The 27,427-nt window shown below is 44.8% G+C and overlaps 1 protein-coding gene across 1 annotated transcript in view; it reads left to right on the top strand.

The window, feature by feature from the left end:
• Nucleotides 1-27,427, top strand: part of PRPF40B (pre-mRNA processing factor 40 homolog B) — a 379,532-nt gene that overhangs the window by 335,901 nt on the left and 16,204 nt on the right. The window contains exon 27 of the mRNA XM_030196851.1: nucleotides 15,141-15,202. Coding sequence (XP_030052711.1) covers nucleotides 15,141-15,202 — 62 coding nt within the window. The remainder of the gene's footprint in view (nucleotides 1-15,140; nucleotides 15,203-27,427) is intronic.

The following is a 27,427-nucleotide window of genomic DNA, read 5'->3' as shown; positions in this document are numbered from 1 at the left end:
ATAATGCAAAGAAGAGCCCCCCCCCACCCCCCCACCCCAGTTGGCCTAGTGATATTTTCAAGGTAGGAGTGATCCCCAGTTTTTCTTGCCTTTGTCAGCTCTAGCTGCAAAATGGCTGTTGTGACCTCTTGCGGCAGTCTCGTCAGATTGCCATTAAAGGTCATAGCAGCCATTTTGAGAACAGAGCCAGCATGGGCAGGAGCTATTGGGGATCGCTCCTACCTTGAATATATCAACTGGTGGGGGGTGCTACTCTTTGCATTCTTTTTTTTTGTTTAGAGGAGTGTGGTAGCCGTGTTAGTCCACTCTTAAGGTTATCAATAGAAATCAAACAAAATAAAACATGGAAAAGAAAATAAGATGATACCTTTTTTATTGGACATAACTTAATACATTTCTTGATTAGCTTTCGAAGGTTGCCCTTCTTCCTCAGATCGGAAATAAGCAAATGTGCTAGCTGACCGTGTATATAAGTGAAAACATTCAAGCATTACTATGACAGTCTGACAGGGTGGGAGGAGGGGGGGTGGGTAGGAAGTATGCATGGGGACATCATAGCATATCATTGATATTCTAACAGGGTGGGTGTGGATAGGTGAGGGGAGGGTGATCAACAGAGACATACAGCTTTATGGTTTATAATGGGCTAGGAACCCCAGATCCTTGTTAAGTCCTTTCTGTTGGGTGTTAAAATATTCAATCATTCTGACTTCAAAGGTCTTACGTTCTTGTATGGTTTTAAAGTTACCTTTGAGGATTCTCACTGTGAAATCACTGGTACAGTGTCCTGGTCCTGTAAAATGTTGACCAACAGGCGTGGGAACCCTGCTGGCACCAGTATTGTTCATATGATGTCTATGTAAATTGAATCTTGTCTTAAGCATCTGGCCTGTTTCTCCAATATAGCATCCTTCGTTACATTTTTTACACTGAATGATATATACCACATTGGAAGATGAGCAAGTGAAAGATCCCTTTATGTTGAATATCTTTCCTTTGTGGATGACTTTGGGGTCCTGTGAAATATTTTGGCATAGTTTGCAACTGGATAAATTACAGGGAAGTGTGCCCTTCTGTTCCTTTTCAGTCTGTGAAGGAAGTTTACTTCTGATTTTTTGTGGAATGTGATTGCCAGGGATTATAAAATAGGCCCGAGGGGCACCTACAGGTGGGCGAGGGGAGAAACAACTCCTATTCAGAGGGGAGGGGGAGGGAGGGAAGAAGATAAACAGGACAAAGCACAAATTTTCAACTTTCACCGAAAACACACAGTTTCTGCCAGAACTGAAGCCATGGCTGTAGTCTTTCAGCCGAAACTGAAATTGTACAGAAAAAAGATTTTGGGCCAGTTTCGGCAGGTAATCAAAACCAAAATTCAGTCAACCTCTAACAGTCATAATCTTGTCTGTGATGCAGGCATGATCCGGTAAATGTATCAGTCCTCAGTACTGGTATGTTTCTGTGTGTATGTATATCAATAGAAATCAAACAAAATAAAACATGGAAAAGAAAATAAGATGATACCTTTTTTATTGGACATAACTTAATACATTTCTTGATTAGCTTTCGAAGGTTGCCCTTCTTCGTCAGATCAGAAATAAGCAAATGTGCTAGCTGACAGTTTATATAAGTGAAAACATTCAAGCATTACTATGACAGTCTGACAGGGTGGGAGGATGGGGGTGGGTCGGAGGTATGCATGGGGACATCAAAGCATATCAATTGATATTCTAACAGGATGGGTGTGGATAGGTGAGAGGTGGGGTGATCAACAGAGACATACAGCTTTATGGTTTATAATGGGCTAGGAACCCTAGATCCTTGTTAAGTCCTTTCTGTTGGGTGTTAAAATATTCAATCATTCTGACTTCAAAGGTCTTACGTTCTTGTATGGTTTTAAAGTTACCTTTCAGTATTCTCACTGTGAAATCACTGGTACAGTGTCCTGGTTCTGTGAAGTGCTGTCCCACCAGAGTGGGGGCCCTACTGGCTGTATTGTTCATGTGATGTCTATGTAAATTGAATCTTGTCTTAAGCATCTGGCCTGTTTCTCCAATATAGCATCCTTCGTTACATTTTTAACACTGAATGATATATACCACATTGGAAGATGAGCAAGTGAAAGATCCCTTTATGTTGAATATCTTTCCTTTGTGGATAACTGTGGGGTCCTGTGAAATATTTTGGCATAGTTTGCAACTGGATAAATTACAGGGACGTGTGCCCTTCTGTTCCTTTTCAGTCTGTGATGGAAGTTTACTTCTGATTAGCTTGTGTTTTAAGTTGGATGGCTGTCAGAAGGCCAGTACTGGTGGGGATGGGAATATCTCTTTCAGTAATTCATCCTCCTGGAGTATAGGTTGTAGATCTCTTATGATTTTCCTCATTTTTTCCAGCTCTGGATTGTATGTCACTACAAGGGGGATTCTGTCTGTGGATTTTTTCTCCTTGTACTGTAGCAGATTCTCCCTGGGTGTTTTGAGGGAGGAGGCAATATTCTTGGAGATTATTTTGGGGTTGTATCCTTTCTGTTTGAAGGATGCAGTCAGGCTTTTAAGGTGTCTGTCACTGTCCCCTGGGTCAGAGCAGATATGGTGGTATCTTGTGGCTTGGCTGTAAATGATGGATCTTTTTGTATGTGAAGGATGGAAGCTGGAGTTGTGGAGCTAGCTGCATCTGTCTGTGGGTTTCTTGTATATAGATGTTTGTATACAGCCATCACTGATTGAGACCATGGTGTCCAAAAAATTGACTTTTTCTGGGGAGTAGTCAATTTTGAATCTGATTGTAGGATGGTATGTATTGAAGGCAGAATAAAATTGTTTCAGAGTTTCTTCACCCTCCGTCCAAATCATAAAAATGTCATCGATGTACCGGTAGTATTTTAGAGGTTTCGTCTGGTGTGTATTCAGAAATGTCTCTTCCAGCTCAGCCATAAAAAGGTTGGCATATTGGGGTGCTGTCCTGGTGCCCATCGCAGTGCCCATTATTTGCAGATAGATATTGTTAAAGCGGAAGTAGTTGTGAGTTAAAATGAATTTGATTAATTTTGTAATAGTTTCTGGTGAGTATTGATGGTCCAGTGTGGATTTTTTTAGGAGTCTTCCACATGCAGCTATGCCATCCGCATGTGGAATGTTGCTGTATAGTGATTCTACATCCATCGTGACCAGAAGGGTGTTAGGTGGTAGTTGCTTAATATTTTTCAATTTATTCAGAAAGTCTGTGGTGTCTTGTATGAAGCTGTTAGTTTTGTGTACGAGAGGTTTCAGAATTCTCTCTATGAATCCAGATATTTCTTCCGTGAGTGTGCCAATACCTGATATGATTGGTCTGCCAGGGTTTCCCAGTTTGTGGATCTTGGGTAGCATGTAGAATGTGCCCACAGCAGGCTGGTTTGGTATGAGTTTCTTCAGGTGAGGTTGCGCTTGTGTAGGAAATGTTTTGATAAGGTCTTTCAGCTGTTTTGTATAATCCTGTGTGGGGTCCTCAGTTAGTTTCCTGTAGTATTTATTGTCTGAGAGCTATCTGTGCCCCTCTTCAATGTATTTTTGTATGTCCATAATTACCACTGCGCCTCCTTTGTCTGCGGGTTTGATGATAATGCGTTCATTAGTTTGTAGGGTTCTTATGGCCGCTCTTTCTGGTGGGGTAAGATTGTACAGGATTCTGTTTTGTTTGTTGGAAAGTTGGGATTTCACCCTATGTCTGAAACTTTCTATGTAATTATCCAGCTTGTAGTTTTGTCCCTCCTGTGGGGTGAAATAAGTGTTCTTTTGTTTAAGGCTGTACTCCGGTCTGTTTGGTGTCCCTTTATTATAGAAATGTGTTTTAAGGCGCATTTTTCTAAAGAATTCTTCTAGGTCTGAGTATAGTTGGATTTCATCTAGTTTACTAGATGGGCAGAATGAGAGCCCTTTGAAGAGCACAGAGACCTCATGTTGTGATAATTGATGGTTCGAGAGGTTTATTATCCCCATTTGGTTTGCATCTGTAAAGGTGTGATCAGTATTCCCTGGTTTGTTTGGGCTCTGATTTTCACATGCCTCAGATATGTATCCAAGTGTCTCCAAGGTGTCTGGGGATGTTGGTTCTGCAGAGCTGTAGCTATTCAAGGATAAGCAGTTTCTCTCTCTTTGATTTTGAAGAAGAGAGTATAGCTTTATTTCCTTTTTGCGGATAGCAATGTATTGTTTTTCTCCTTGGATGTTATGTATGTGAAGGATGGAAGCTGGAGTTGTGGAGGTAGCTGCATCTGTCTGTGGGTTTCTTGTATATAGATGTTTGTATACAGCCATCACTGATTGAGACCGTGGTGTCCAAAAAATTGACTTTTTCTGGGGAGTAGTCAATTTTGAATCTGATTAGACATCACATGAACAATACAGCCAGTAGGGCCCCCACCCCGGTGGGACAGCACTTCACAGAACCAGGACACTGTACCAGTGATTTCACAGTGAGAACTGAAAGGTAACTTTAAAACCATACAAGAACGTAAGACCTTTGAAGTCAGAATGATTGAATATTTTAACACCCAACAGAAAGGACTTAACAAGGATCTAGGGTTCCTAGCCCATTATAAACCATAAAGCTGTATGTCTCTGTTGATCACCCCACCCCTCACCTATCCATATCCATCCTGTTAGAATATCAATGATATGCTTTGATGTCCCCATGCATACCTCTGACCCACCCCCATCCTCCCACCCTGTCAGACTGTCATAGTAATGCTTGAATGTTTTCACTTACATACACTGTCAGCTAGCACATTTGCTTATTTCCGATCTGACGAAGAAGGGCAACCTTCGAAAGCTAATCAAGAAATGTATTAAGTTATGTCCAATAAAAAAGGTATCATCTTATTTTCTTTTCCATGTTTTATTTTGTTTGATTTCTATTGATAACCTTAAGAGTGGACTAACACGACTACCACACTCCTCTACTGTGTGTATGTAGAATCTGTGATGCAGACATAGCTGTCAGCAACAGATGTATATCATTCCCTTGCCCGCTTAGTTATCCATGCTGTTCTTCTAGTCACCATGGGTCTTTGCCACTTTCTTAGCCTCCAAGGCTCTATGCTGTTTATTTTCTCAGTCACCATATATTTCTGGCACTTGCTTGACCAGTCACTGGGGGGAGGGACAGCATGGGAGGTCTGTGCTGCTGGGTGCTTTAGTAATCATGGGTCTGTGTTCATCTGCCCAGTCACATGGGGGAGGGGGGAAATAAGGGAAGGGGCTGGGGTATGGTCTGTGTCACTCCCTTGCAGGGTTATTAAGGGGGATCTGAACTCATTTGCCCTGTCATTCTGGGGGGGGGGGGTGGGGTGGAGCAATTGCTCATTTGCCCCATCACTATGAGGTCTACCCACTACAGAGGCTATAACATTTGCTTCCACAGTCATTGATTTTTCTCTGAGAACAAGCAGGACATTATATATCACATATGGGTGACGTCATCTGATGGATCCCCGGCACGGACGCTGCCTTTGGCAGCGTCATTCCACACATGCGCAGGTGCTTTGCCACCCAACGTGAGCATGCGGGACCAGCAGTCCACGGAGCAGAGCAGTCATCTTAGTCGGCTCTCTCCAGTGCTTTTTCTCCTAACTTCTTGGTGCTTTCCCAGCGGTATGTGGGGATTTTTTTCCAAATTTTTCTTCATTTCTTCATTATTTGACTTCCTTTATTATTTCTTAGTTATTTTCAGCCTGTTTAGGTTTTCTTTATTTTTTTTGTGTGGTTCCCTTGGCCCTCTTAGGCCCTGAGCATCCTGCCGGAACGCTCCACTATTTTTTCCTTAAAAATTGAGTCGTTTCATTTCACTTCAACTGTTTTTGTCCCTTTGTCCCTTAAAATTCTCAATGATTTTAACTATACTAGGTGCAGTAAAACCATTTCTGTGACTGACACAATTAGTGTTTGCTGTGCCTAGGACCTGACCACACAGCCGAGGCCTCGAGGGCATTGATGTTGATCATGGCTCCACCCCAGCAGATCCTCGAGGCCCACTACTTGTCTTTCACCCATGCGCCGACACTGCTCTCTCGATGGGCACCAACATTGACCCTTGGCAGTGCTCCTGTCCAGTCCATTGGGAGAGGAAGATACCCCCGGGGTCCAGGATGGGACCTGTCCCTTGGCACTCTGGCCGAGAGCCTAGACGTCATTCTAGTCATCAAAAGCAGACACAGACTCAGCCTTCTCAAGAAGAATACTTTACTGAGTCTGAAGACCGTTCCTGGGTGTCTGATGTGGAACCAGAGAAGGTCTCTGAGGAGGACTTGCTTGGTCTACCATCAGACCCATCTCCACCTCAGGAAAGGAGAAAGTCCTCACAAGAGGAGCACTCCATCAGTATTTGTGGGAAATTGTCAAGGCCATTCCATTTGATTTGGAAGTCGAGGATGAGCCCAGGGCTGAGATTTTGGACGTCCTTAACTATGAGGCTACTCCTAAAAAGGTCATGACAGTGCCCGTGCACAGCATCCTGAGGCAAGTGCAGATAAAGAATTAGGAAACCCCTCTCTCTGTACAGCCAGTTTTTCGGCAGATGGAATCTATATATAGAATCCAGAAGGCTCCCAGATTCGAGAAGCGACAGCTTCCACACCACTCTGTGGTAGTCAAATTCACTCTCAAAAGGACTGAGAGTTCTAGAACCCAAGCATCTGTTTCCCTGGGGCAGGATGCTAGGACCTCAGAGTCTTTTGAGAGAAAGGTTTATCAGGCCTCTATGTTAATCTCCCACATAGTCCTACCCAGCTCTACATGAGCATTTTCTCACAGAACTTGGCGTACAGTGTATCAGAGTTTGCAGACACTCTACCTCCAGATAAGGCTGCAGAAGGAGTGTCAAAAGCACTGGGCCCAGGCAACCTATGATGCTTTCAATATGGTATCCAGGATTTCCACATTAGGTATTGGCATACACAGACTCACCTGGCTGCATTTCTCAGATCTAGAACTGGTGGTTCAGGAAAAACTGACAGATGTCCCTTGCCAACGTGATAATCTTTTGGGGGACAAAGTGGAAGACCTCATAAAAAAAGTACTGATACCATGAAGTCCCTATCTTAGTACCCTCCTTCAGCGGCCTCCATGTCCCAGAGGTTTTCAGGTGGGAACCAAAGGAGATCCTACTACTCTCAAAGGCATAGGTATGCTCTTCTGGCCCACCCTTCTCAGCAATCCCAGGGGCCTTGCTCCAGGCGTAAGTGACCGAGGCTCCACAAGTAGCCAAGCAGAAGGAGTGTCAAAAGCATTGGGCCATGCAACCTATGATGCTTTCAATATGGTGGCCAGGATTTCCACATAAGGTATTGGCATACACTTACTCACCTGGCTGCATGTCTCAGATCTAGAACCGGTAATTCAGGAAAAATTGACAGATGTCCCTTGCAACATGATAATCTTTGTGGGGACAAAGTGGAAGACCTTATCAAGAAAAGTACTGATACCATGAAGTCCCTATCTTGGTACCCTCTTTCAGCGGCCTCCATGTCCCAGAGGTTTTCAGGTGGGAACCAAAGGAGATCCTACTACTCTCAAAGGCATAGGTATGTTCTTCTGGCCCACCCTTCTCAGCAATCCCAGGAGCCTTGCTCCAGGCCTAAGCAACAGAGGGCCTCACAAGACCCAGCCAGCTCTCCAGTCAGAGCAAGGGATGAGCTATTGATTGGCTCTAGGAAAGCATAGCCATAATAAAAGCGACCATCTCAGATGGCCTTCCGTTAAGGGGGGAAGCAACATTTTTTTCCATACAAGATGGCCCCTTTGTAACCTCTGAATGGTGGGTTCTGAAAATAGTCCAGGGGGTTTATGCCTTAAATTGACATCAGATTCCTCAAAATTGTCCACCAAGCGTGCCAAATTTGAGCTCACAGTACTGGGTTGTGATTGCAGAGGAATTCTCCTCCTTTCTACAGGCCCATACATTTGAGCCTGTACCACCAGGAGAAGAAAGGAGGGGATTCTCTTGCAAGTACTTCGTGGTGCCCAAAAAGATGGGGTGGGGGGGGGAGATTTCCTCCCATCCTTGGCCCTGAACAAATATCTGGTCAGAGAAAAGTTCAGGATCATTTCCATGGGCACCTTTCTTACCATGATTCAGGCAAATGATTGGCTGTTCTTTACCTGGACTTAGATGCTTACACCCACATTCAGATACTTCTCAGTCACAGGAAGTACCTCCGATTTCAAGTAGGGAAACACCATTACCAGTATTGTGTCCTGCCTTTTGGCCTCACATCTGCTTCCCGAGTATTCACCAAATGTCCTGCCATTTTTGCAGTGTGTCTACACAGACTTGGGGTGCATGTATTTTCCTAACTGGATGATTGGCTGATTAAGAGCACATTCAAAGAAGGAGCTCAGGATTCCATGTGGAAAACCATTGGGATGTTGGAGCTACTAGGGTTCATCATAAACTACCCAAATTCTCTCAACAATTGGAATTCATAGGAGCTCTGCTAGACATGGTTCAAGTTAGGGCTTTTCTCCCAGAACCCAGAGCTGAGGCCTTCAGAGTCCATCACCCTGCAGATCTGGCAGAGCCATCAGGTTTCAGCTCAGCAGATGTTGCGATGGTTAGGCCACATGGCCGCCACAGTGCATGTGACGCCCATGATAAGTGTCCACTTGAGAGAGGTTCAGTGGACCCTAGCTTCCCAGTGGTATTGGGCTTCTGGGAATCTAGTGGGTCTCATTTCAGCCACTCCCGCTCTATAAGAGTCGTTCTTGTGGTGGATGATTCAGTCCAACCTGACCTTGGGACTTGCATTCCAAATAGGCTTTCAGAAATTGGCTGTCCAATCAGATAATTCCTGTTCAAACAGGTTGTGATGCATTACCTCAACAAGCACAGATGCACGGGTTCATACCTTTTGTGTCAGGAGGCAGTCAGGTTGTGGCATAGGCCACTGCTAAGGGAATGGTACTCGGAGCAACATACCTGGCAGGAAAAGACAACAGCCTGGCAGACACACTGAGCATGGTAATGCAACCTTACAAGTGGTCTCTGAACATGGGCATTGCCCAGAAGATAATACTGAGTGTGGGATACCCCTCAGTGGATCTTTTTGCTGCTCACTTCAACAACAAATCCCTCAGTTTTGCTCTAGGCTCAGGCACATCAGATGCTTTCCTCCTCCACTGGAGAGGAAGAAGGGTCTTCTGTATGTGTATCCTCCCTCTTGTGGGGAACACTTTGTGAAATTCAAGCAGGACCAGGAAACCATGATCCTCCATATTGGCTGAGCCAGAGCTAGTTCTTTCTACTTCTGAAGTTAGCCTTTGAAAATCCCTGGAGGCTGTAATGCTTTTTGACCCTCATCACTCAGAATGAGGGATCTCTCTTGCATTCCAACCTCCAATCCCTGGCCCTCATGGCTTGGATGCTGAGAGTATAGAATTGGCATCTCTCCAGTTGCATTAGGAAGTCTCCAGAGTTCTCCTTGCTTCCAGAAAAGAATCCACAAAGAGCTTGAATATCTTACCCACCTTTCTGAGTCTGGTCTCAAAACCAACTCCATAAGGGTTCACCTCAGTGCAATTGGAGATTATCTTCACCATATGGAAGGTAAGCCCATCTCTGTAACATAGTAACATAGTAGATGACGGCAGAAAAAGACCTGCACGGTCCATCCAGTCTGCCCAAGAAGATAAATTCATATGTGCTGCTTTTTTATTTGTACTGTCCTCTTCAGTGCACAGACCGTATAAGTCTGGCCAGCCCTATCCCCGCCTCCCAACCACCAACCCCGCCTCCCAACCACCAGCTCTGGCACAGACCGTATAAGTCTGCCCAGCACTATCCCCGCCGCCCAACCACCAGCCCCGGCACAGACCGTATAAGTCTGCCCAGCACTAGTCCCGCCTCCCAACCACCAGCTCTGCCACCCATTCTAGGCTAAGCTCCTGAGGATCCCTTCCTTTTGCACAGGATTCCTTTATGTTTATCCCACGCATGTTTGAATTCTGTTACCGTTTTCATCTCCACCACCTCCCGCGGGAGGGCATTCCAAGCATCCACCACCCTCTCCGTGAAAAAATACTTCCTGACATTCTTCTTGAGTCTGCCCCCTTCAATCTCATTTCATGCCCTCTCATTCTACCGCCTTCCCATCTCTGGAAAAGGTTCGTTTGCGGATTAATACCTTTCAAATATTTGAATGTCTGTATCATATCACCCCTGTTCCTCCTTTCCTCCAGGGTATACATGTACAGGTCCGCAAGTCTCTCCTCATATGTCTTGTAACGCAAATCCCATATCATCCTCGTAGCTTTTCTTTGCACCGCTTCAATTCTTTTTACATCCTTAGCAAGATACGGCCTCCAAAACTGAACACAATACTCCAGATGGGGCCTCACCGATGATTTGTACAGGGGCATCAACACCTCTTTTCTTCTGCTGGTCACACCTCTCTCTATACAGCCTAGTAACCTTCTAGCTACGGCCACCGCCTTGTCACACTGTTTCATCGCCTTCAGATCCTCAGATACTATCACCCCAAGATCCCTCTCCCCATCCGTACCTAGCAGACTCTCACCGCCTAACACATACGCCTCTCTTGGATTTCTACTCCCTAAGTGCATCACCTTGCATTTCTTCGCATTGAATTTTAATTGCCAAACCTTAGACCATTCTTCTAGCTTTTTCAGATCCTTTTTCATGTTTTCCACTCCCTCCGGGGTGTCCACTGTGTTACAAATCTTAGTATCATCCGCAAATAGGCAAACTTTACCTTCTAACCCTTCGGCAATGTCACTCACAAATATATTAAACAGAATCGGCCCCAGCACCGATCCCTGAGGCACTCCACTACTCACCTTTCCCTCCTCCGAGTGAACTCCATTCACCACCACCCTCTGGCGCCTGTCCGTCAACCAGTTCCTAATCCAGTTCACCACTTCCTATCTTCAGCCCATCCAGTTTATTTAAGAGCCTCCTGTGGGGAACCGTGTCAAAAGCCTTGCTGAAATCTAAGTAGATTACGTCTATAGCACGTCCACGGTTCAATTCTCCGGTCACCCAATCAAAGAATTCAATGAGATTCGTTTGGCACGATTTCCCTTTGGTAAAACCATGTTGTCTCGGATCTTGCAACTCATTTTCTTCCAGGAAATTCACTATCCTTTCCTTCAGCATCGCTTCCATTACTTTTCCAATAATCGAAGTGAGGCTTACCGGCCTGTAGTTTCCAGCTTCTTCCCTATCACCACTTTTGTGAAGAGGGACCACCTCCGCTGTTCTCCAATCCCTCGGAACCTCTCCCATTTCTAAGGATTTATTAAACAAATCTTTAAGAGGACCCGCCAGAACCTCTCTGAGCTCCCTCAATATCCTGGGGTGGATCTCATCCGGTCCCATGGCTTTGTCCACCTTTAGTTTTTCTAGTTGTTGATACACACTCTCTTCCGTGAACGGTGCTATATCCACTCCATTCTCAAATGAACTTTTGCCAGTCCATCGTGGTCCTTGTCCCGGATTTTCTTCAGTAAAAACAGAACAAAAGTATTTATTTAGCAAATTTGCCTTTTCTTCATCATTATCTACATAGCGGTTTGCAGTATCTTTTAGTCTCACAATTCCCTTTTTAGTCATTCTCCTTTCACTAATATACCTGAAGAAATTTTTGTCACCCCTCCTTACCTTTCTAGCCATTTGTTCTTCCGCTTGCGCTTTCGCCAGATGTACCTCTCTCTTGGCTTCTTTCAGTTTCCTTCGGTATTCCTCCCCGTGTTCCTCGTCTTGAGTTTTTTTGTATTTCTGGAATGCGAACTCTTTAGCCTTTATTTTCTCAGCCACTTGCTTGGAGAACCATAGTGGTTTCCTTTTTCTCTTGCTTTTATTTACTTTCCTTACATAAAGGTTTGTGGCCCTATTTATAGCTTCTTTCAGCCTGGACCACTGTCCTTCCACTTCTCGTACGTCCTCCCAGCCCATCAGCTCCTTCCTTAGGTATTCCCCCATTTTACTAAAGTCAGCACGCTTGAAATCCAGGACTTTGAGTTTTGAGTGGCAACCCTCCTCTTCAGCCGTCATATCAAACCAAATCGTTTGATGGTCGCTGCCGCCCAGGTGGGCACCCACTCGGACATTTGACACGCTATCCGCATTTGTGAGCACCAGATCCAGCGTCGCTCCCTCCCTCGTGGGTTCCATGACCATTTGTCTGAGCAGAGCACTTTGGAAAGCATCCACAATCTCTCTACTTCTTTCCGATTCCGCAGACGGAACCTTCCAATCTACATCCGGCAAATTGAAATCTCCCAGCAACAGCACCTCTCTCTTCTTTCCCAACTTTTGAATATCAGCGATCAGGTCTTTATCTAATTCTTCCAATTGTGTTGGAGGTCTGTAGACAACACCCACGTGGACAGAGGTTCTATCATCTCTTTTTAAGGTGATCCATATCGCTTCTTCCTTACCCCAGGTCCCTGTCATTTCGGTTGCTGTGATATCATTTCTCACATATAGAGCTACTCCTCCACCTTTACGACCCTCTCTATCCTTCCTAAATAGATTATAGCCTGGTATGTTTGCATCCCTTTCATGGGACCCATTGAGCCATGTCTCTGTGATTGCAACAACGTCTAAGTCTGCCTCCAACATCAGGGCTTGAAGGTCATGAACTTTGTTGCCAAGACTGCGAGCATTTGTGGTCATCACTTTCCATTTACATTTCCATTTCCTGGTATGTGTTTCAACATTTGATATTTTGGTGTGTTTTCTGTCTTTGGGTCCCTCCATATCTTTTTGTTCCACCTTAATTTCTTTTGCTTTTGCTGTTTCTTCTGGCTCAGTTCTATTTTTAGGAACCTCACAGAGCTCTAATGGAGCAAAAGAATTCTGTAGGGGTAACACTTGTGAGGGTGTATGCCTCTGTGTCACATGACGAAGTCTGCCTAAGCCTACTGTGAGCCATCTATTCTTAGGTGGTTTTATCCTTTGAGGCAGTGGTGTGAATTTGGTTTGATTTTGTGCAGTCTTAGAAGTTGCTTTAAGTGCATCTAATTCCTGCTTTAATTTACTGACCTCTTGTTTTAAACTAGCGAGCTGATTACAGATAGGACAAGCCTTAAGTTTCCAGATGATTGGCCTTGAAACTAAAGCTCCACAATTATTACAGCCTCTAGTTGTTTGAATCATGAGAGGTTTGCTTCTTACAAAACCCAGAATCAAACCTCCCACTGTGACATGGGACCTCAATGTCATCCTCACCCAGCTGATGACAGCTCGTTTTGAGCCGCTTGTTGCTTGCCACCTGAAGTTCTGGTGGTCACTTCAGCGTGCAGAGTCAGTGAGCTTCAGGCCCTAGTAGTTGATTCACCTTACACAAAGTTCCATCATAATAGAGTAGTTCTTCGCATGCATCCTAAGTTCCTTCTAAAGGTGATGTCGTATTTCCACTTTGCGTTCTACCAATATTTTTCTCAAGGCCTCATGCCCATCCTGGTAAAAGTACACTGCATATCTTGGAATGCAAGCAAGCCTTATCCTTCTATCTGGAGCAGACAAAAGCCCATAGACAGTCCACTTGGCTTTTTTGTTTCTTTTGACCCAAACAGGATGGGGGCAGCCATCAGTAAATGTGCCTTGTCTAATTGTCTAACAGATTGCATTTCCTTTGCTTACGACCAATCTGGGCTGACTCTAGAAGGTCATAGCTTACAATGTTAGAGCCATGGCTGTGTAGGTAGCCCTTGCGAGATCAGCAATCATTGAGGAGACTTGCAACGTGGTCTTCAGTCCATGCATTCACATCATTCGTATGAGGAAAGGCTAAAGTGGTAAAGCTCTTCAGCTTGGAGAAAAGACGACTGAGGGGTGGAGTGGAATGGGTAGGTGTGAATCGCTTGTTTGCTGTTTCCAAAAATGCTAGGACTAGGAGGCACGCAATGAAGCTACAAATAGTAAATTTAAAACAAATCAGAGAAAATATTTCTTCTCTCAACGTGTAATTAAACTCTGGAATTCGTTGCCAGAGAATATGGTAAAAGCAGTTAGCTTAGTGGTGTTTAAAAAAGGTTTGAATAGCTTCCTAAAAGAGAAGTCCATAAGCCATTATTATTTATTTATTTATTGCATTTGTATCCCACATTTTCCCACCTCTTTGCAGGCTCAATGTGGTATGATGGACTTGGGGAAAATCCACTGCTTATTTCTAGGATAAACCTCCAAGCTATGGAAGTAGAATTTATACAGCGTATGCAATCAGCATACGCTGTATAAATTCTACTTCCATAGCTTGGAGGTTTATCACCATAATTTAGTAGAATATTGCCATCCGTTATTAGAAATTATTTCTAGGATAAGCAGCATAAAATGTGTTGTACTGTTTTGGGATCTTGCCAGATACTTGTAACCTGGATTGGCCACTGTTGGAAACAGGATTCTGGGCTTGATGGACCTTTGATCTGTCCCAGTATGGCAACACTTATGCACTTATCTCATTACTGCCTAGAGTGAGATTCCCAACATGTCAGCCAGTTCAGTCAACAGGTGTGCAAAGTTTGTTTGGGGTCTAGAATCAATCTCCACCCTCCTAGACCTATTTTTCTTCTGTTCCAGGCTGCACTCTCACAATAAGTTTGTGTATAAGTTTAGGTTGATTGGTTTTTGATCGACTTTGTTGTTGCAAGTCCCTATTGATCCTTGTTGTTTTTGGTAAGCCTAGTAGCTAGGGATACTCGGTATGTGAGATACAATGTCCTGTTGTCTTTGGGGAAAACAAAGTTACTCACCTTGTAACATGTGTTTTCCAAGCACAGCAGGATGTGTATTCTCACATCCCCTCCCTCCTCCCATAGGATTGCATTCCATCTGCTTTATTACAGCACTGCTGGTCCCACGCGCTCACTTTGGGCAGTACAGCACCATCAAAGGCTTTGAGATTTTTCCTTGAACACTAAGCATCGTCAGATGATGTCCACCCATATGTGAGAATACACGTCCTACTGTCCTCAGAGAACACCTGCTACAGGTGAGTGACTGCTTGGGAATGGGGGTGCTCTGTGCCTCTCGTTAGGAGGTCAGTAGGAGTCTGTGCCATTCACGTGCCTGGTCGTGGGGGAAGGGTTTGTGTTGCTCAGTAACTTAGTGAGAAATCAATGCTGCTGTGTTTTTGTTTGTAGATCACAGCTCCAGGAAAACCAAGAAACAGAAAAAGAAAAGCAAGAAAAAGAGACAGAAATCGGTAAGGGGGTTAGTGAGGTACTGTGCAATCTTGGGTATCTCAGCCAGTCTTTGTTAACAGGCATGTGCAAAAGAAGCCACTGCTAACCTAGTATTTCGGGATCTTGCCAGATACTGGTGACCTGGATTGACCACTATTGGAAACAGGGTACTGGGCTTGATGGACCTTTGGTCTGTCTTAGTATGGCAATGCTTATATACTTAAGTACTGAGGAGTCCATTGTCTAGCCTTTTCTTTCGTCCTTGCCTCAGTGTGATTTAAAAAATTGAACCCTCTGTGATATGCCCCCCTCCAAAAAGGCATACCACAATCCAGTATTAATCGCTGTCAGCTATTAAAAAGTTACAACTTGGATATTATTTTAGAGAATCATTCATTTGCATCACTGCCATTCCCTCATGCTGTCAGCACAAAAATGTTCTATTTTTTCCTTTTCACTTTAAGTGGTGATTGTATTATTGTAAGATATAATTTAAAAAATTTAAGTGTTTATTTAAAAAAGGGACTTGAACCACAAGCATGAAAGTAGCAGTGAGACACTGGAAGGCTGTTATGAAGATGCTTTTCTATAACTCAGCCTGCTGACATCAAATACTGGGTGATAGGAAAAAAAACCACACACAGAGCCTATGTACTTAATCTACATCTATTGTGTTGTCTCTCTGTCAGGGACAAGTGGGGTCTACATGCGGGGCTGCAGGAAAAGTGCAGAACAAGAGTGAACCTCAGGAGAGGAGCAAATCATGGAAGGGAGAGGCAGGGGCCACAGAGATGCCTATCAGAACAGACAGTGGGAGGCTTGTTTGGGGTGGGGCGGGCCAGGTGAGATGAGAGCGATGGGCTGAGTACACTAAGCAGGGGCTGGGTAATCGCTTTCACCGGGTGACAATATGTTTACATTATGTTGCTTTATTTGAAATTGTAATTTGTTTTTGATGTGATATTGGTACCTGGATTATCATATAGAAAAAGCAATTAGAAAAAGACTAAACTCATTGATCTTCTTTTAACCTAACTAATTGGTTAACTTTAAACAGGTGCTAGGGAATAATATGATTACAATTAACTAAACCAAACTCAGTGTACATCAGTTAAGAACAGTACTTTTTAGTTCCTCATCATCCCTTCAGACCAGTCTAGATACATGGGAATATACTCTCCTGCCATCAGACAGAGACTGAGAACCAGTGACTAAAAGTGTCCACCTGTAAAGGTTCTGTGCAGTCCACAGCCAGCAGTGGGGGGACCCAGGTCCCTATCTCCCTGTAACTGTCACAATTGGGTGGAAACGGTGACCCCTCCCAAAGTCACCAAAACCCTACTGTACCTACCTATAGGTGCCCCTTTCACCCATAAGGGCTATTGTAGTGGGGGACAGTGGGTTTTGGAGGGCTCAGAACAAGATAAGGGAGCAAAGGTAAGATAAGGGAGCATTTTCATGGTGTACAGAAGTGCCCTCTAGGGTGCCCCATTGCTCTCCTGGGATGTCTGGGAGACGAGTCTACTAAAAATGCTGGCTCCTCCTCCATTCCAATGGCACGAATCTCTACGTTTTACACTTATTCTTTTTTTTTTTAATGGACCAAAAAAAAAAATGTCCAAAGCACAAACTTTTGTTCGAAACAGTATTTTCAAAAAAAAAAGACATCTTTTTTTTTTTTTTTTTTTTTCAAAAATGACCTTATTTCCTATTTAGATTTTGGACATTCTATATGACCAAATGGCTTATGACCAATTATCCACCAAATTTTATAAAATAATGTGCTACGACTAAAACCCCTAAAACTGTCAGCGCGGTCTCTAGTATTTTCAGTAGGAGGCCCAGAGTTTTCGAAGCTTTATCATCTGACTTGCAGCTTGAGCAAACATTTTAAGCTCTGTAAGAAACTAAAAGCCCATTTGCAGTAGCATTTTAATGATTAAATTCTTATTATAGTGTAGCTATTTTTTGTAAGGTTTGTAATATTTTGTTTTATGTTGGTTAATAGGTTATTTAATATGTATGTTGAAATGTAAACCACTCAGAAATGTAATGATGGGGAGGTATAACATCATGAAGAGCACTGCTCAGGAGGCAGGCCTCTTTCAATGAAAAGGAAGCTCTGGAATTCAGTGGCATAGAAAGGGGTGGGGCGGTCTGCCCCGGGTGCACGCCGCTGGGGGGGTGTCGGCTCCGCTGGTTCACTGCTGTCTCTGCCCCGGAACAGGTTATTTCCTGTTCCGAGGCAGAGAGAGCAGGGAACCAGCGGAGCCGACGCAGCTCCCAGCAACGTGCACTCGGGGCGGAGCGGCCCTCCCACCTGCCCCCTTTGGTAGGAATGCGCTCCGGGGGAGGTGCGCGCGCGCGCCGAGGGGGGGGGGTGCACCGTGCTGCACCCGGGTGGGGGGGTACGCAGCGGCGAACCGCCCCAGGTGTCAGCCGCCCTCGCTACAGCACTGCTGGAATTACAGGATTATAGGATGAGGGTTATAGAAAATATTTCTTTACAGAAAAGGTGGTGGATGCTTGGATCAGCCCCCTGTTGGAGATGAGGACAGTATCTGAATTCAGGAAGTTGTGGGACAAGGACATAGGATCTCTAAGAGAGAGGACGAGGTGGTAGAGCATAGTAGTTGGTGTGGATGGGCAGGCTGGATAGATCTTTATCTGCCATTGTTTTTCTATGATAACCAAATAGCAAACAGGCAGAGTCACACCCTGGATTCCCAAAAATGGTTCTCCAACTGAAACATAGCCACAGTCTGTTGAAGAAGTGGAAATTCTCCAAAGTAGATCTCTTTGCAACCTAGAAGAATGCAAAATGATGGTATTTTGAACAGGAAACCAGCAGAGAGCAGACTTCTGCTGGATGTTTTTGCAAGGAACTGGGCACACCTTATGCCTTTCTCCTCTTTACCTCTCATTTCCAAAATCATTCAGAAGATCATTGAGCACAAGGTACCCACCTCTCCCTTTCTCAATCAGCAGGAAGGTATCTCCTTCATTGCAACTTGGGCTGTCTAGCCCTCATGACAGGAAATTTGAACAGCAATTAATTTCTGTCCTCCCTGTTTGTGAGGGAGGTTATAGAACATGGCCCCTCACCCTTAAGAATAGTCCCTTAGACAGCCTGAGCTATCTTAAGAACACTATTCCCACCCTGGGAGGAAGTGAGCTGGGAGGGGTGGAGTCGGAACCAGGAAGTATAAAAGACAGGGTCAGACTGAAGTTAAGGAGGCCCAGGCAGTGTTGCCAGGTGGGTGGTTTTACCGCCCAATTGGGCGGTTTTCCGCGACCCGCCGTGGGAAATTTTTGCCCGCGGCGGGTTGCGGTTTTTTGGGCTGGTTTTTGGGCTTCAGGGCGGGGTTTTTTTCGGCCGCGGGGGGCGGGGTTAGTGACGTTTTGGGCGGGGCCGATGACGTGGGAGGCGGGGCCGATGACGTGGGAGGCGGGGCCGGTGACGTGGGAGGCGGGGCCGGTGACGGAGGAGGCGGGGCCGGTGACGGGGGAGGCGGGGCCGGTGACGGCGGGGGCGGGGTTGATGACGCGGGGGTGGGGGTGTCAGGGGCGGGGTTTGTGTTTGGGCGGGTTTTGGGCTGTTTCTTGTGCGGGATTGGGTGGGAAAAAAATTTTCCACCTGGCAACCCTGGGCCCAGGGAAGGAGGAGTCGAAGCCCCAGCATATGCCACCACAACCTATGTTTAATAATTGTGACCTGGCTGAGGTAACCAGTTTTTGCTTTCTGTTTGAGACGTGCAAGCCTTGCTCCAAGGTCTGGCTGGAGCCAGACCCTAGTACTCAAAGAAGAACCGAGAAGGACTTACAAGCTGTGTTCACCAGCCACAGACCGTGTCGGGGCCCTGCCAGCCAGAGGCCTGCTTAAGACTGCTTTTTCAACTACAGAGGCATTCTGTCTTGTGTTCCTGGCCCTGTGATGTAACAGGCTTCAGGATTCAATTAAGTAAACACTTGTTTTCATTTATATCCCTTTCTTCAGCTGTGTATTTCACAGGCCCACCCTCAACCCTCGCTCAGGGTTATCACACTGTCCCTCAAGAGAATAAGGACATACTTATCACTGCTAGAAGACCTTCGACTAGAAATTCATATTGTGCCAAATGGCCTCAATTCATACATAGGACCACTTTTCAGCACAATATCCCTGATCTGTTGCCATGCTTCCTCCATCACTCCAATGCCAGACTGAAGACAGATTTTACAAACCTATCTTAGTGCTGTAGCAACTTACCATAACCACATGGATGGAGGCCCCATCTCCACTCACCTGTTACTGTAAAAAAAATCATAAGAGATCTGCTAAATGCAAGGCCACCCAGCCCAGCCCCCCCCCCCCCCCCCTCTTAACATGGGACCTCACTCTTGTCTGTGATCAACTCATGAAGTCTCCCTTTGAGCCCTGAACAGAAGCACTCTTGAAATTCCTGTCCTGGTAGAGTCTGTTTCTGACCACTCACTTCGACAAAAAAAAATCTGCAAACTCTAGGGGGTTGATATTCAGCCCATGGTGGTCAGAAATGTTTGAGCTGCTTACAGTGGATATTCAGTGCCAGGCCATGTCTAGGCTCCAGCATTGAGGTTATGTGCAGTCACCCGGAAGTTAACCAGGCAATGGCCGATATTCAGACTGGTTCCCAGTTAGCTCGCTAGATAAAGTTAGGACAGCCTTTTTGCTGTCCTAATTTTATCCATTTACTTAGCTGGTTAACAGACTGAATATTGCCATTGACTGGTTAACTTCCGGCTCCGCCCATGCACTCACTCTTCATGGGCACCGATGGCTTAAGTGCCATCAAATATTATCGGATGGCCAGCTCAGTGGAGTTTAACCGGACAGGAGCCTCTCCTACCCAATTAAACTCTTTTGAATACTACTACCACTACTATTTAGTATTTCTATAGCGCTACAAGGCGTACGCAGCGCTGCACAAACATAGAAGAAAGACAGTCCCTGCTCAAAGAGCTTACAATCTAATAGACAAAAAATAAAGTAAGTAAATCAAATCAATTAATGTGTACAGGAAGGAGGAGAGGAGGGTAGGTGGAGGCGAGTGGTTACGAGTCAAAAGCAATGTTAAAGAGGTGGGTTTTCAGGCTAGATTTAAAGGTGGCCGAGGATGGGGCAAGACATAGGGGCTCAGGAAATTTATTCCAGGCGTAGGGTGCAGCGAGACAGAAGGCGCGAAGTCTGGAGGTGGCAGTAGTGGAGAAGGGAACAGATAAGAAGGATTTATCCATGGAGCGGAGTGCACGGGAAGGGGTGTAAGGAAGGACAAGTGTGGAGAGATACTGGGGAGCAGCAGAGTGAGTACATTTATAGGTTAGTAGAAGAAGTTTAAACAGGATGCGAAAACGGATAGGGAGCCAGTGAAGCGACTTGCAGAGAGGGGTAGTATCAGGCCCTAGGTCTCTCTACACTAGCCTCTTCACATTCAAATTTTACCCTAACCGTGTACCACTTCTCACTCATTCAAATTTTCTCCCAAAGCTAGTATTGGATTTCCATGTAACTCAATCCATTGTACCATCCATCTTCTTTTCTAAACACATCAGTGGTGCTGACTGGACTACAAACCCTATATTTTGTACCTCTACAGAACAAAAGACCGCAGGACATGCTTACAGCTCTTCATCTGTTTAGGTTTCAATAAGCTTGTGAGCCAAGTCACCAAGCAAGCTGTGCCCAATGAATTATCAGATTGTACTGCCTTCTCTTTTAGCCAAATGCACATTCCATCTCCAGCTGGAGTACAAATACACTTGCTACAGGCAGTTCAAGCCTTCAACGCCAATTTATAATTATCGCTTCTAGAAGTGTGCAAAGCAGCAACCAAGTCATCTGCTCACACCTTCACCAAGTATTACTGCCTTGATCAGTTTCCAGGGTGGCATGGTGCATTTGATATATTTCCTTTCAGAAATAGTTGCACAATAATATCCACCCACCTCTGTGTTCACTTCCTGGGTGGTGGATCCGGTGAAGCAATATTAGAAACCCTCAGCTTTAAAGTCATCACTCATGTGGCAAGACAGATTTTGCTTATCTGTAATGACTGGTTGTAGTAGACATCAGGATCATGCAGTCGTACAAGCTCTGGAGGGGAGGAGTAGCCTAATGGTTAGTGCAGTGGCCTGAGAACCAGGGCAACCGGGTTCAATTCCCACTGCAGCACCTTGTGACTCTTGGCAAGTCACTTAACCCTCTGTTGCCCCAGGTACAAAACAAGTAGCTTATGTAAGGCCAGATTCTATATATGTTGGCCAGATTAACAAGTTCATTGTTAATTGGTACTCATTTAATATTTGCACACACATCTGGCTGCATGCTATTCTATAAGGTAGTGTGCCTAACTCCCATAGTGCATATCTTGAAAGGGGGTGTGGCCATAGGAGCATGGACATGTCAAGGGGATTCTGAAATTTTGTGCACGTAGTGACAGGATTTATACCAGATTTCAGCAGGTGTAAGTCTGGCATCCAAAGTTAGGCACAAGATCTGCACTTAAGCACTATTTTATTAAGGGTTCATGTCCTTTACAGAACAGCGCCTTCCAGCACCTAATTTTCAGCACCATTTACAGAATCCAGCCAATAATATGTAAACTGCTTTGATTGTAAACAACAATATATCAAACCCCATTCCCTTTCCCTCCTCCTCCCCCATTGAAGTGCATACCAGATTCAAGAGCTCCTACTCCCTTAACATGATAATTCTTCATTTCTTGGCTCTGTTACTTTGTAGCCCTGGTCACAGCTGCAGAGCTGAGAAATTAAAGTTTATGATGTTAGAGGATCAAGAGCCCCTGATAAAGCTTAAAGTGAAATGTAAGCCACATTGGTCTCCAGACTCATCTTAAATACAAATATTTTTATTGGTCAAAAAAGAAAAAAATTGATGGGAGGTTTTTCAGGCCCATTGATAAGGGATGCTTCCAGGGTGAAGCTCTGTGGTCCTTTTTCTCCCCCTTTTTACAAAAGTAATTCAGTCCTACCTTATCTCACCAGACTGGTCCAGACGCTTGGATTTGTGCTGTCCTGCCAGGATGTGGAGACTAAGATCTACTGAGCTGTGATGCCAAGTTAGTTCTCAGTTACCAGCAGGTGGTAGGCTTCCCAAGCAACCTTTCGATCCCTAGTAGGACTTAATTTTCATTTTCTTGGTCAGTCATATATTTTTTAAAGGATTTTAGGGGTGTAACACAAAGGGGTTCCAGGTCTCTCCCCCACCCCCAACCAGTCCTTTTCTTAAGGGGTAAGGTTTTTCTCCGAGGACAAGCAGGCTGCTTATTCTCACACGTGGGTCGACGGTCGCATCGGCCTGGGAACTGGCATTTAGCCATAGCAAAGACAAAAAACTTTGCTAGAGTCTTCTGGCGCACGTGCACCATGTATGCGTGGACTGACTTCCCGCCGCGCAAGCGCATACCTCAGTTACTTTTTTCCGTGGCGAGGTGCAGCAGGTTCCTCCTGTGCTCCTTGTTTCTGGCCAGGAAAAGAGTTCTCTTCTCTCAGCGATTTTTTGCTTATTTTTTTTCTCGAGGTCCTGGATTATCCCTCTCCACATAAGGAGGCTGTGATGGCTCCTTTGCACAAGGTACTCAAGGAAGTCCTTATGCGAAACTGGTCGTTTCCTCTGTCTGGCTCCGTGATCCCGAAGAATGCTGATTGCCATTTTCGGATCCACGGTGAACCTGGTTTGATGAGGTCTCAGTTACCCCACAATTCCATGATGGTGGACTCCAACCTTGAGAGCCAAGAGTTCTAGAGACTGTTCCTCGGCGCCCCCAGGCAGAGAAGCTAGGACCTTGGATTCTTTTGGGAGGAAGATATATCAGGCCGCTATGCTCGCTGCCCGTATCCAATCATACCAGCTCTTCACGAGTGTTCACTTGTGGAATTCGGTGAGGCAGCTGTCTTCCTTGGTTGATGCCCTCCCTCCGGAGAAGGCCGAGCCTTTTTTGCCAGGTGGTCAGGCAGCAGAAGGCATGTCATAACTTCCTGGCCAGGGGCGCTTACGACTCTTTTGATGTGGCATCCAGAATTGCTTCTCAAGGTATACTGATGCGCAGATTCTCATGGCTGCGTGTCTGTGACCTGGATCATTCGGTCCAGCAGCGGAAGGCGGATGAACCTTGCCGGGGGGGGGGGGGGGGGACGACAATCTTTTTGGTGAAAAAGTAGAGAATCTTGTTGACCAGATCAAGAAGCATAATGATGCTATGGATTCTCTCTCCCGCTGGGCACCTTCTGCTACAACCTCCTCAACTAGGAGTTTTTTTGGTGGGAAGCAGAGTGCTCCCTGTTCCTATATACTCCGGCTTCTCGGCAACCTAGTCAGGCTCAGCACCAGCACGTATATAAGCACATAAGCACTGCCACGCTTGGAAAAGACCAAAGGTCCATCAAGCCCAGCACTCTGTCTCCGACAGCGGCCAATCCAGGCCCCAAGAACCTGGCAAAAAACCCAAAATTTAATACCGATCAGTGGACTTTTCCTTCAGAAATCTGTCCAGACCCCCTTTAAATTCAGCAAGGCCAGCTGCCGTCACTACCTTCTCCGGCAGTGAGTTCCAGAGTCTAACTACGCACTGAGTAAAGAAAAACTTTCTCCGATTTGTTTTAAACCTACCACATTCTAATTTCATCTTGTGTCCCCTGGTTCTATTATTGTTAGAAAGCATAAACAAACGCTTCACATCTGTCCGCTCTATCCCGCTCATTATTTTGTAAACCTCTATCATATCACCTCTCAGCCGCCTTCTCTCCAGGCTAAAGAGTCCTAGCCGTCTTAACCTCTCCTCATAGGGTAGTCGTCCCATCCCTTTTATCATTTTTGTTGCCCTTCTCTGCACCTTCTCCAATTCCTTTATATCTTTTTTGAGATGAGGCGACCAGAACTGAACACAATACTCCAGGTGCGGTTGCACCATGGAGCAATATAACGGCATTATAACATCCTCATGCTTGGTTTCCATCCCTTTTCTAAAGTTCAATAATTTTTTATTAAAGAAGTTGCAATTGAACATTGTAATTGAGTCTTATGTACAATCTTCTTTATCATATTTCTTGTTAACTTTAACCAATTCTAACACCAACAACTATGCACTTTTATTATTATTATTCTCCCCTCTTTCTTCCCCTCCCTCCCGTCCTCCCTTCCCTATCTACCCCCCCACCTGCCCCCTCCCCCCTCCCTCTCCCTCTTCTCTTTCTATTATATTAACATCTTTCAGTCATCTGGTTATTGATTATACATTTGTAACGTATTCAATAGTAAACTGCGGGCTCTACCCCCCATCGATTGTATATAAGGTTCCCAAATTGCCAAAAACTCCTTTTTCTTTTTGGGGGTATCTCTCGCATCTCTGGCCTCCCACGTAGCGAGCCTCTGCAGCCCGCTACGCCAGTGCCAATACGAGGGAGCCTCTTCCATTATCCAATATTGCATTATACACATTTTCCCAATGATATTAACTTTATACATGAATTGGCGTTCTGCTTTTCTCAAATTTATCCTGCTTCCTTTATACCCCAGTATACACCTCTGGGGCGTTAGCATAACTGATTTATGTAAGATATATGCACAATATTGTTTTATTCTCATCCAGAATCTCTGTATAGAAACACAGCTCCACAGCATATGTAAAAGCGACGGATCCGTGTCTCCACATTTGTAGCATTTACTCTCTGCTATACATCCCGCATAATATGCTTGTTTTGGTGTGAAATACCCCCGCATGATTATACGATACTGAGTTTCCCTATGTCTGGCATAATATAGATTATCTTTAATCTCTGTCATGTGTGTTAGAATGTTAGCTTCTGTAATTGTCTGTCCTAGATCATGCGTCCATTTTAGGGCCACTCCTGTGAGTGACTGAGGTACTTTCAGCTGCATTATGGCTATATGTATCCCCGATACCGTAACTCTTTCTATCCCTGGGGGTAGAAAAAAGTGCTCCAACAGAGGGTATAGCTCTCTAGTACACCCCTCTCTCATCAATCTAGTCATATACATTTTCATCTGCAGGTATGAGTACCAATCTACGTTGTCCTCCCCAACTATCCGTCCTAATTCTCCTTGTGTCAATATCCGCCCTGTATGGTGCAATACATCCGCCACTACCACCACCCCTTCTGTTGCCCATCTGTGGTGTCTAATTGATTGAATCCCCGATTGGAAATCGGCATTCCCCATTATTGGTATCATGTCTGTACATCTAGGGTTCTTCCCCAAAAGACGAATTACATAGTCCCATGTCTTTCTCATTGGGGCTAATAAAAGATGCTGCCTCCACTCTATAGGGATCTTATGTGCCGGAGCATGTAATAAGTAATAGGGGTGATATGGTTTGAATAGGCTTCTTTCTATCTCCCATGGGGTGTATTCTTCCGTTCCTAGTATCCAATCTGCCATATGCCTTAATAAACATGCCCAATTATAATCTCGTATATTAGGTAGCCCCAATCCTCCTTTCTGCAATTTCCCCTCCAGATTTTCAAATTTGATTTTTGGTTTCTTGCCCCCCCAGCAGAAGTAGGATACCATTCTCTTTAATTTTTTAACATCTTTCTGTTGCAGGTATAATGGTAGCTGTCGTAGTACATACAGCCATCGGGGAAATAGTACCATGCTATAAAGACTAATTCTACCATTTAATGTCAACGGCAATGTGTGCCAATGGACCAATGTCTGCTTCGTCTGCCTCAGCAGATTATCTATGTTTGTCCTATAAATTTTGCCCGGATCCGCTGTCAGATTTATTCCTAGATACTTAAATTCACCTGTGACCCATCGTAAGGGAAACTCCCCCCTCCACCCCGCCAGCATTGTATCTTGCGTTGGCATACTTTCTGATTTCTGCATATTTAATTTAAAGCCCGAAAATGAGCCATATTCTTTGAATCGTTCTAGTAATACCGGTAATGCCACCTGTGGTTTAGTAAGGTGGACCAAAAGGTCATCAGCGAATGCCGAGATTTTAAATTCATGAGTTCCCATTCTCACCCCTGTGATCTCCTGGTCTTCTAGTATTGTCCGTATCAGCGGATCCAGGGTTAACGCGAACAACAAGGGGGATAAGGGGCATCCTTGTCGTGTGCCTCTACCAATCTCAAACAGTTCAGTATAGTCCCCATTGACATAGAGCCTGGCTAAGGGATTTTTATATAAAGCGGCTATAACCTTCACAAATGACCCTGCAAACCCATATGCTTTCATTGTCCGAAACATAAATCCCCAGTCTACTCTATCGAACGCCTTTTCGGCGTCGAAGCTTATGAGTAAAGATTCTTCTTTCTTTCTTCTCACCCATTCTAATGAGGCTAATATTTGTCTAATATTTTTGACTATCTGTCTCCCTTTAATGAAGCCTCCTTGTGGTAAGGCTATAATGTCTGGCAATATCTTGGCTAGTCTATTGGCATAAATACCCGCCAATAGCTTGGTTTCATAATTAATCAAGGAAATTGGCCTATAGGACTCTGGCCTGTTCAGGTCCTTTCCTGGTTTAGGAAATACCACGATGTCTGCCACTCGGAGTGTCTCAGGTAGACTTTCCTGATCTACTGCCCGCTGGAAGGCCATCATTATTGGGTTCCCAATCTCTGCCTCTAACATTTTGTAGAACTCAGCTCGATACCCATCAGGTCCCGGAGCTTTTTGTAAAGGGCTACTTTTGATTGCCCTGGTTATTTCATCTAAGTCTATGGGTTGATTAATTATTTCCCTCTGAGCTTCTGTTATTTGTGGTATTACTATATTATCTAGATATAGCTCTGGCTCTAACTGGTCTTCTGTAGTTGCCTGGTAGAGCTGGGTATAATAGTCAAGGAATATTTGTCTAATTTTACTCTCTGAATGTGTTACCGTTCCTGAGGGGAGCTGTAAAGTAATCACCCTTTGTGGGCCAGTCTTTTTCCTGATCAGCCCTGCTAGCATTTTGCCTTGCTTATTCCCAAATTTATAAAGTTGATATCTATAGTATATTGCGGATTTAATAGCTCTTTGATGGATTAAAGTATTTAAATTTATCTGTGTGGCTAGTAATTGCTCTCTTATTGTGGCTTGAGCTGTGTCTCCATATTGCCGTCGCAATTTAACTAATTGTTTCCCTAGCCTGAGTATTTCCTGTTCTCGTCTTTTTTTCTTTCGGCTGCAATAAGCTATTATTTCTCCTCGGAGTACAGCTTTCGCTGCCTCCCAGTATAATATAGGGTCTGATGTA

The sequence above is a fragment of the Microcaecilia unicolor genome, chromosome 3 (assembly GCF_901765095.1).
Source record: "Microcaecilia unicolor chromosome 3, aMicUni1.1, whole genome shotgun sequence".
NCBI lineage: Eukaryota > Metazoa > Chordata > Amphibia > Gymnophiona > Siphonopidae > Microcaecilia > Microcaecilia unicolor.
The sequence above is the reverse complement of the archived record's forward strand: the minus strand, read 5'-3'. Positions and strand labels throughout refer to the sequence as shown.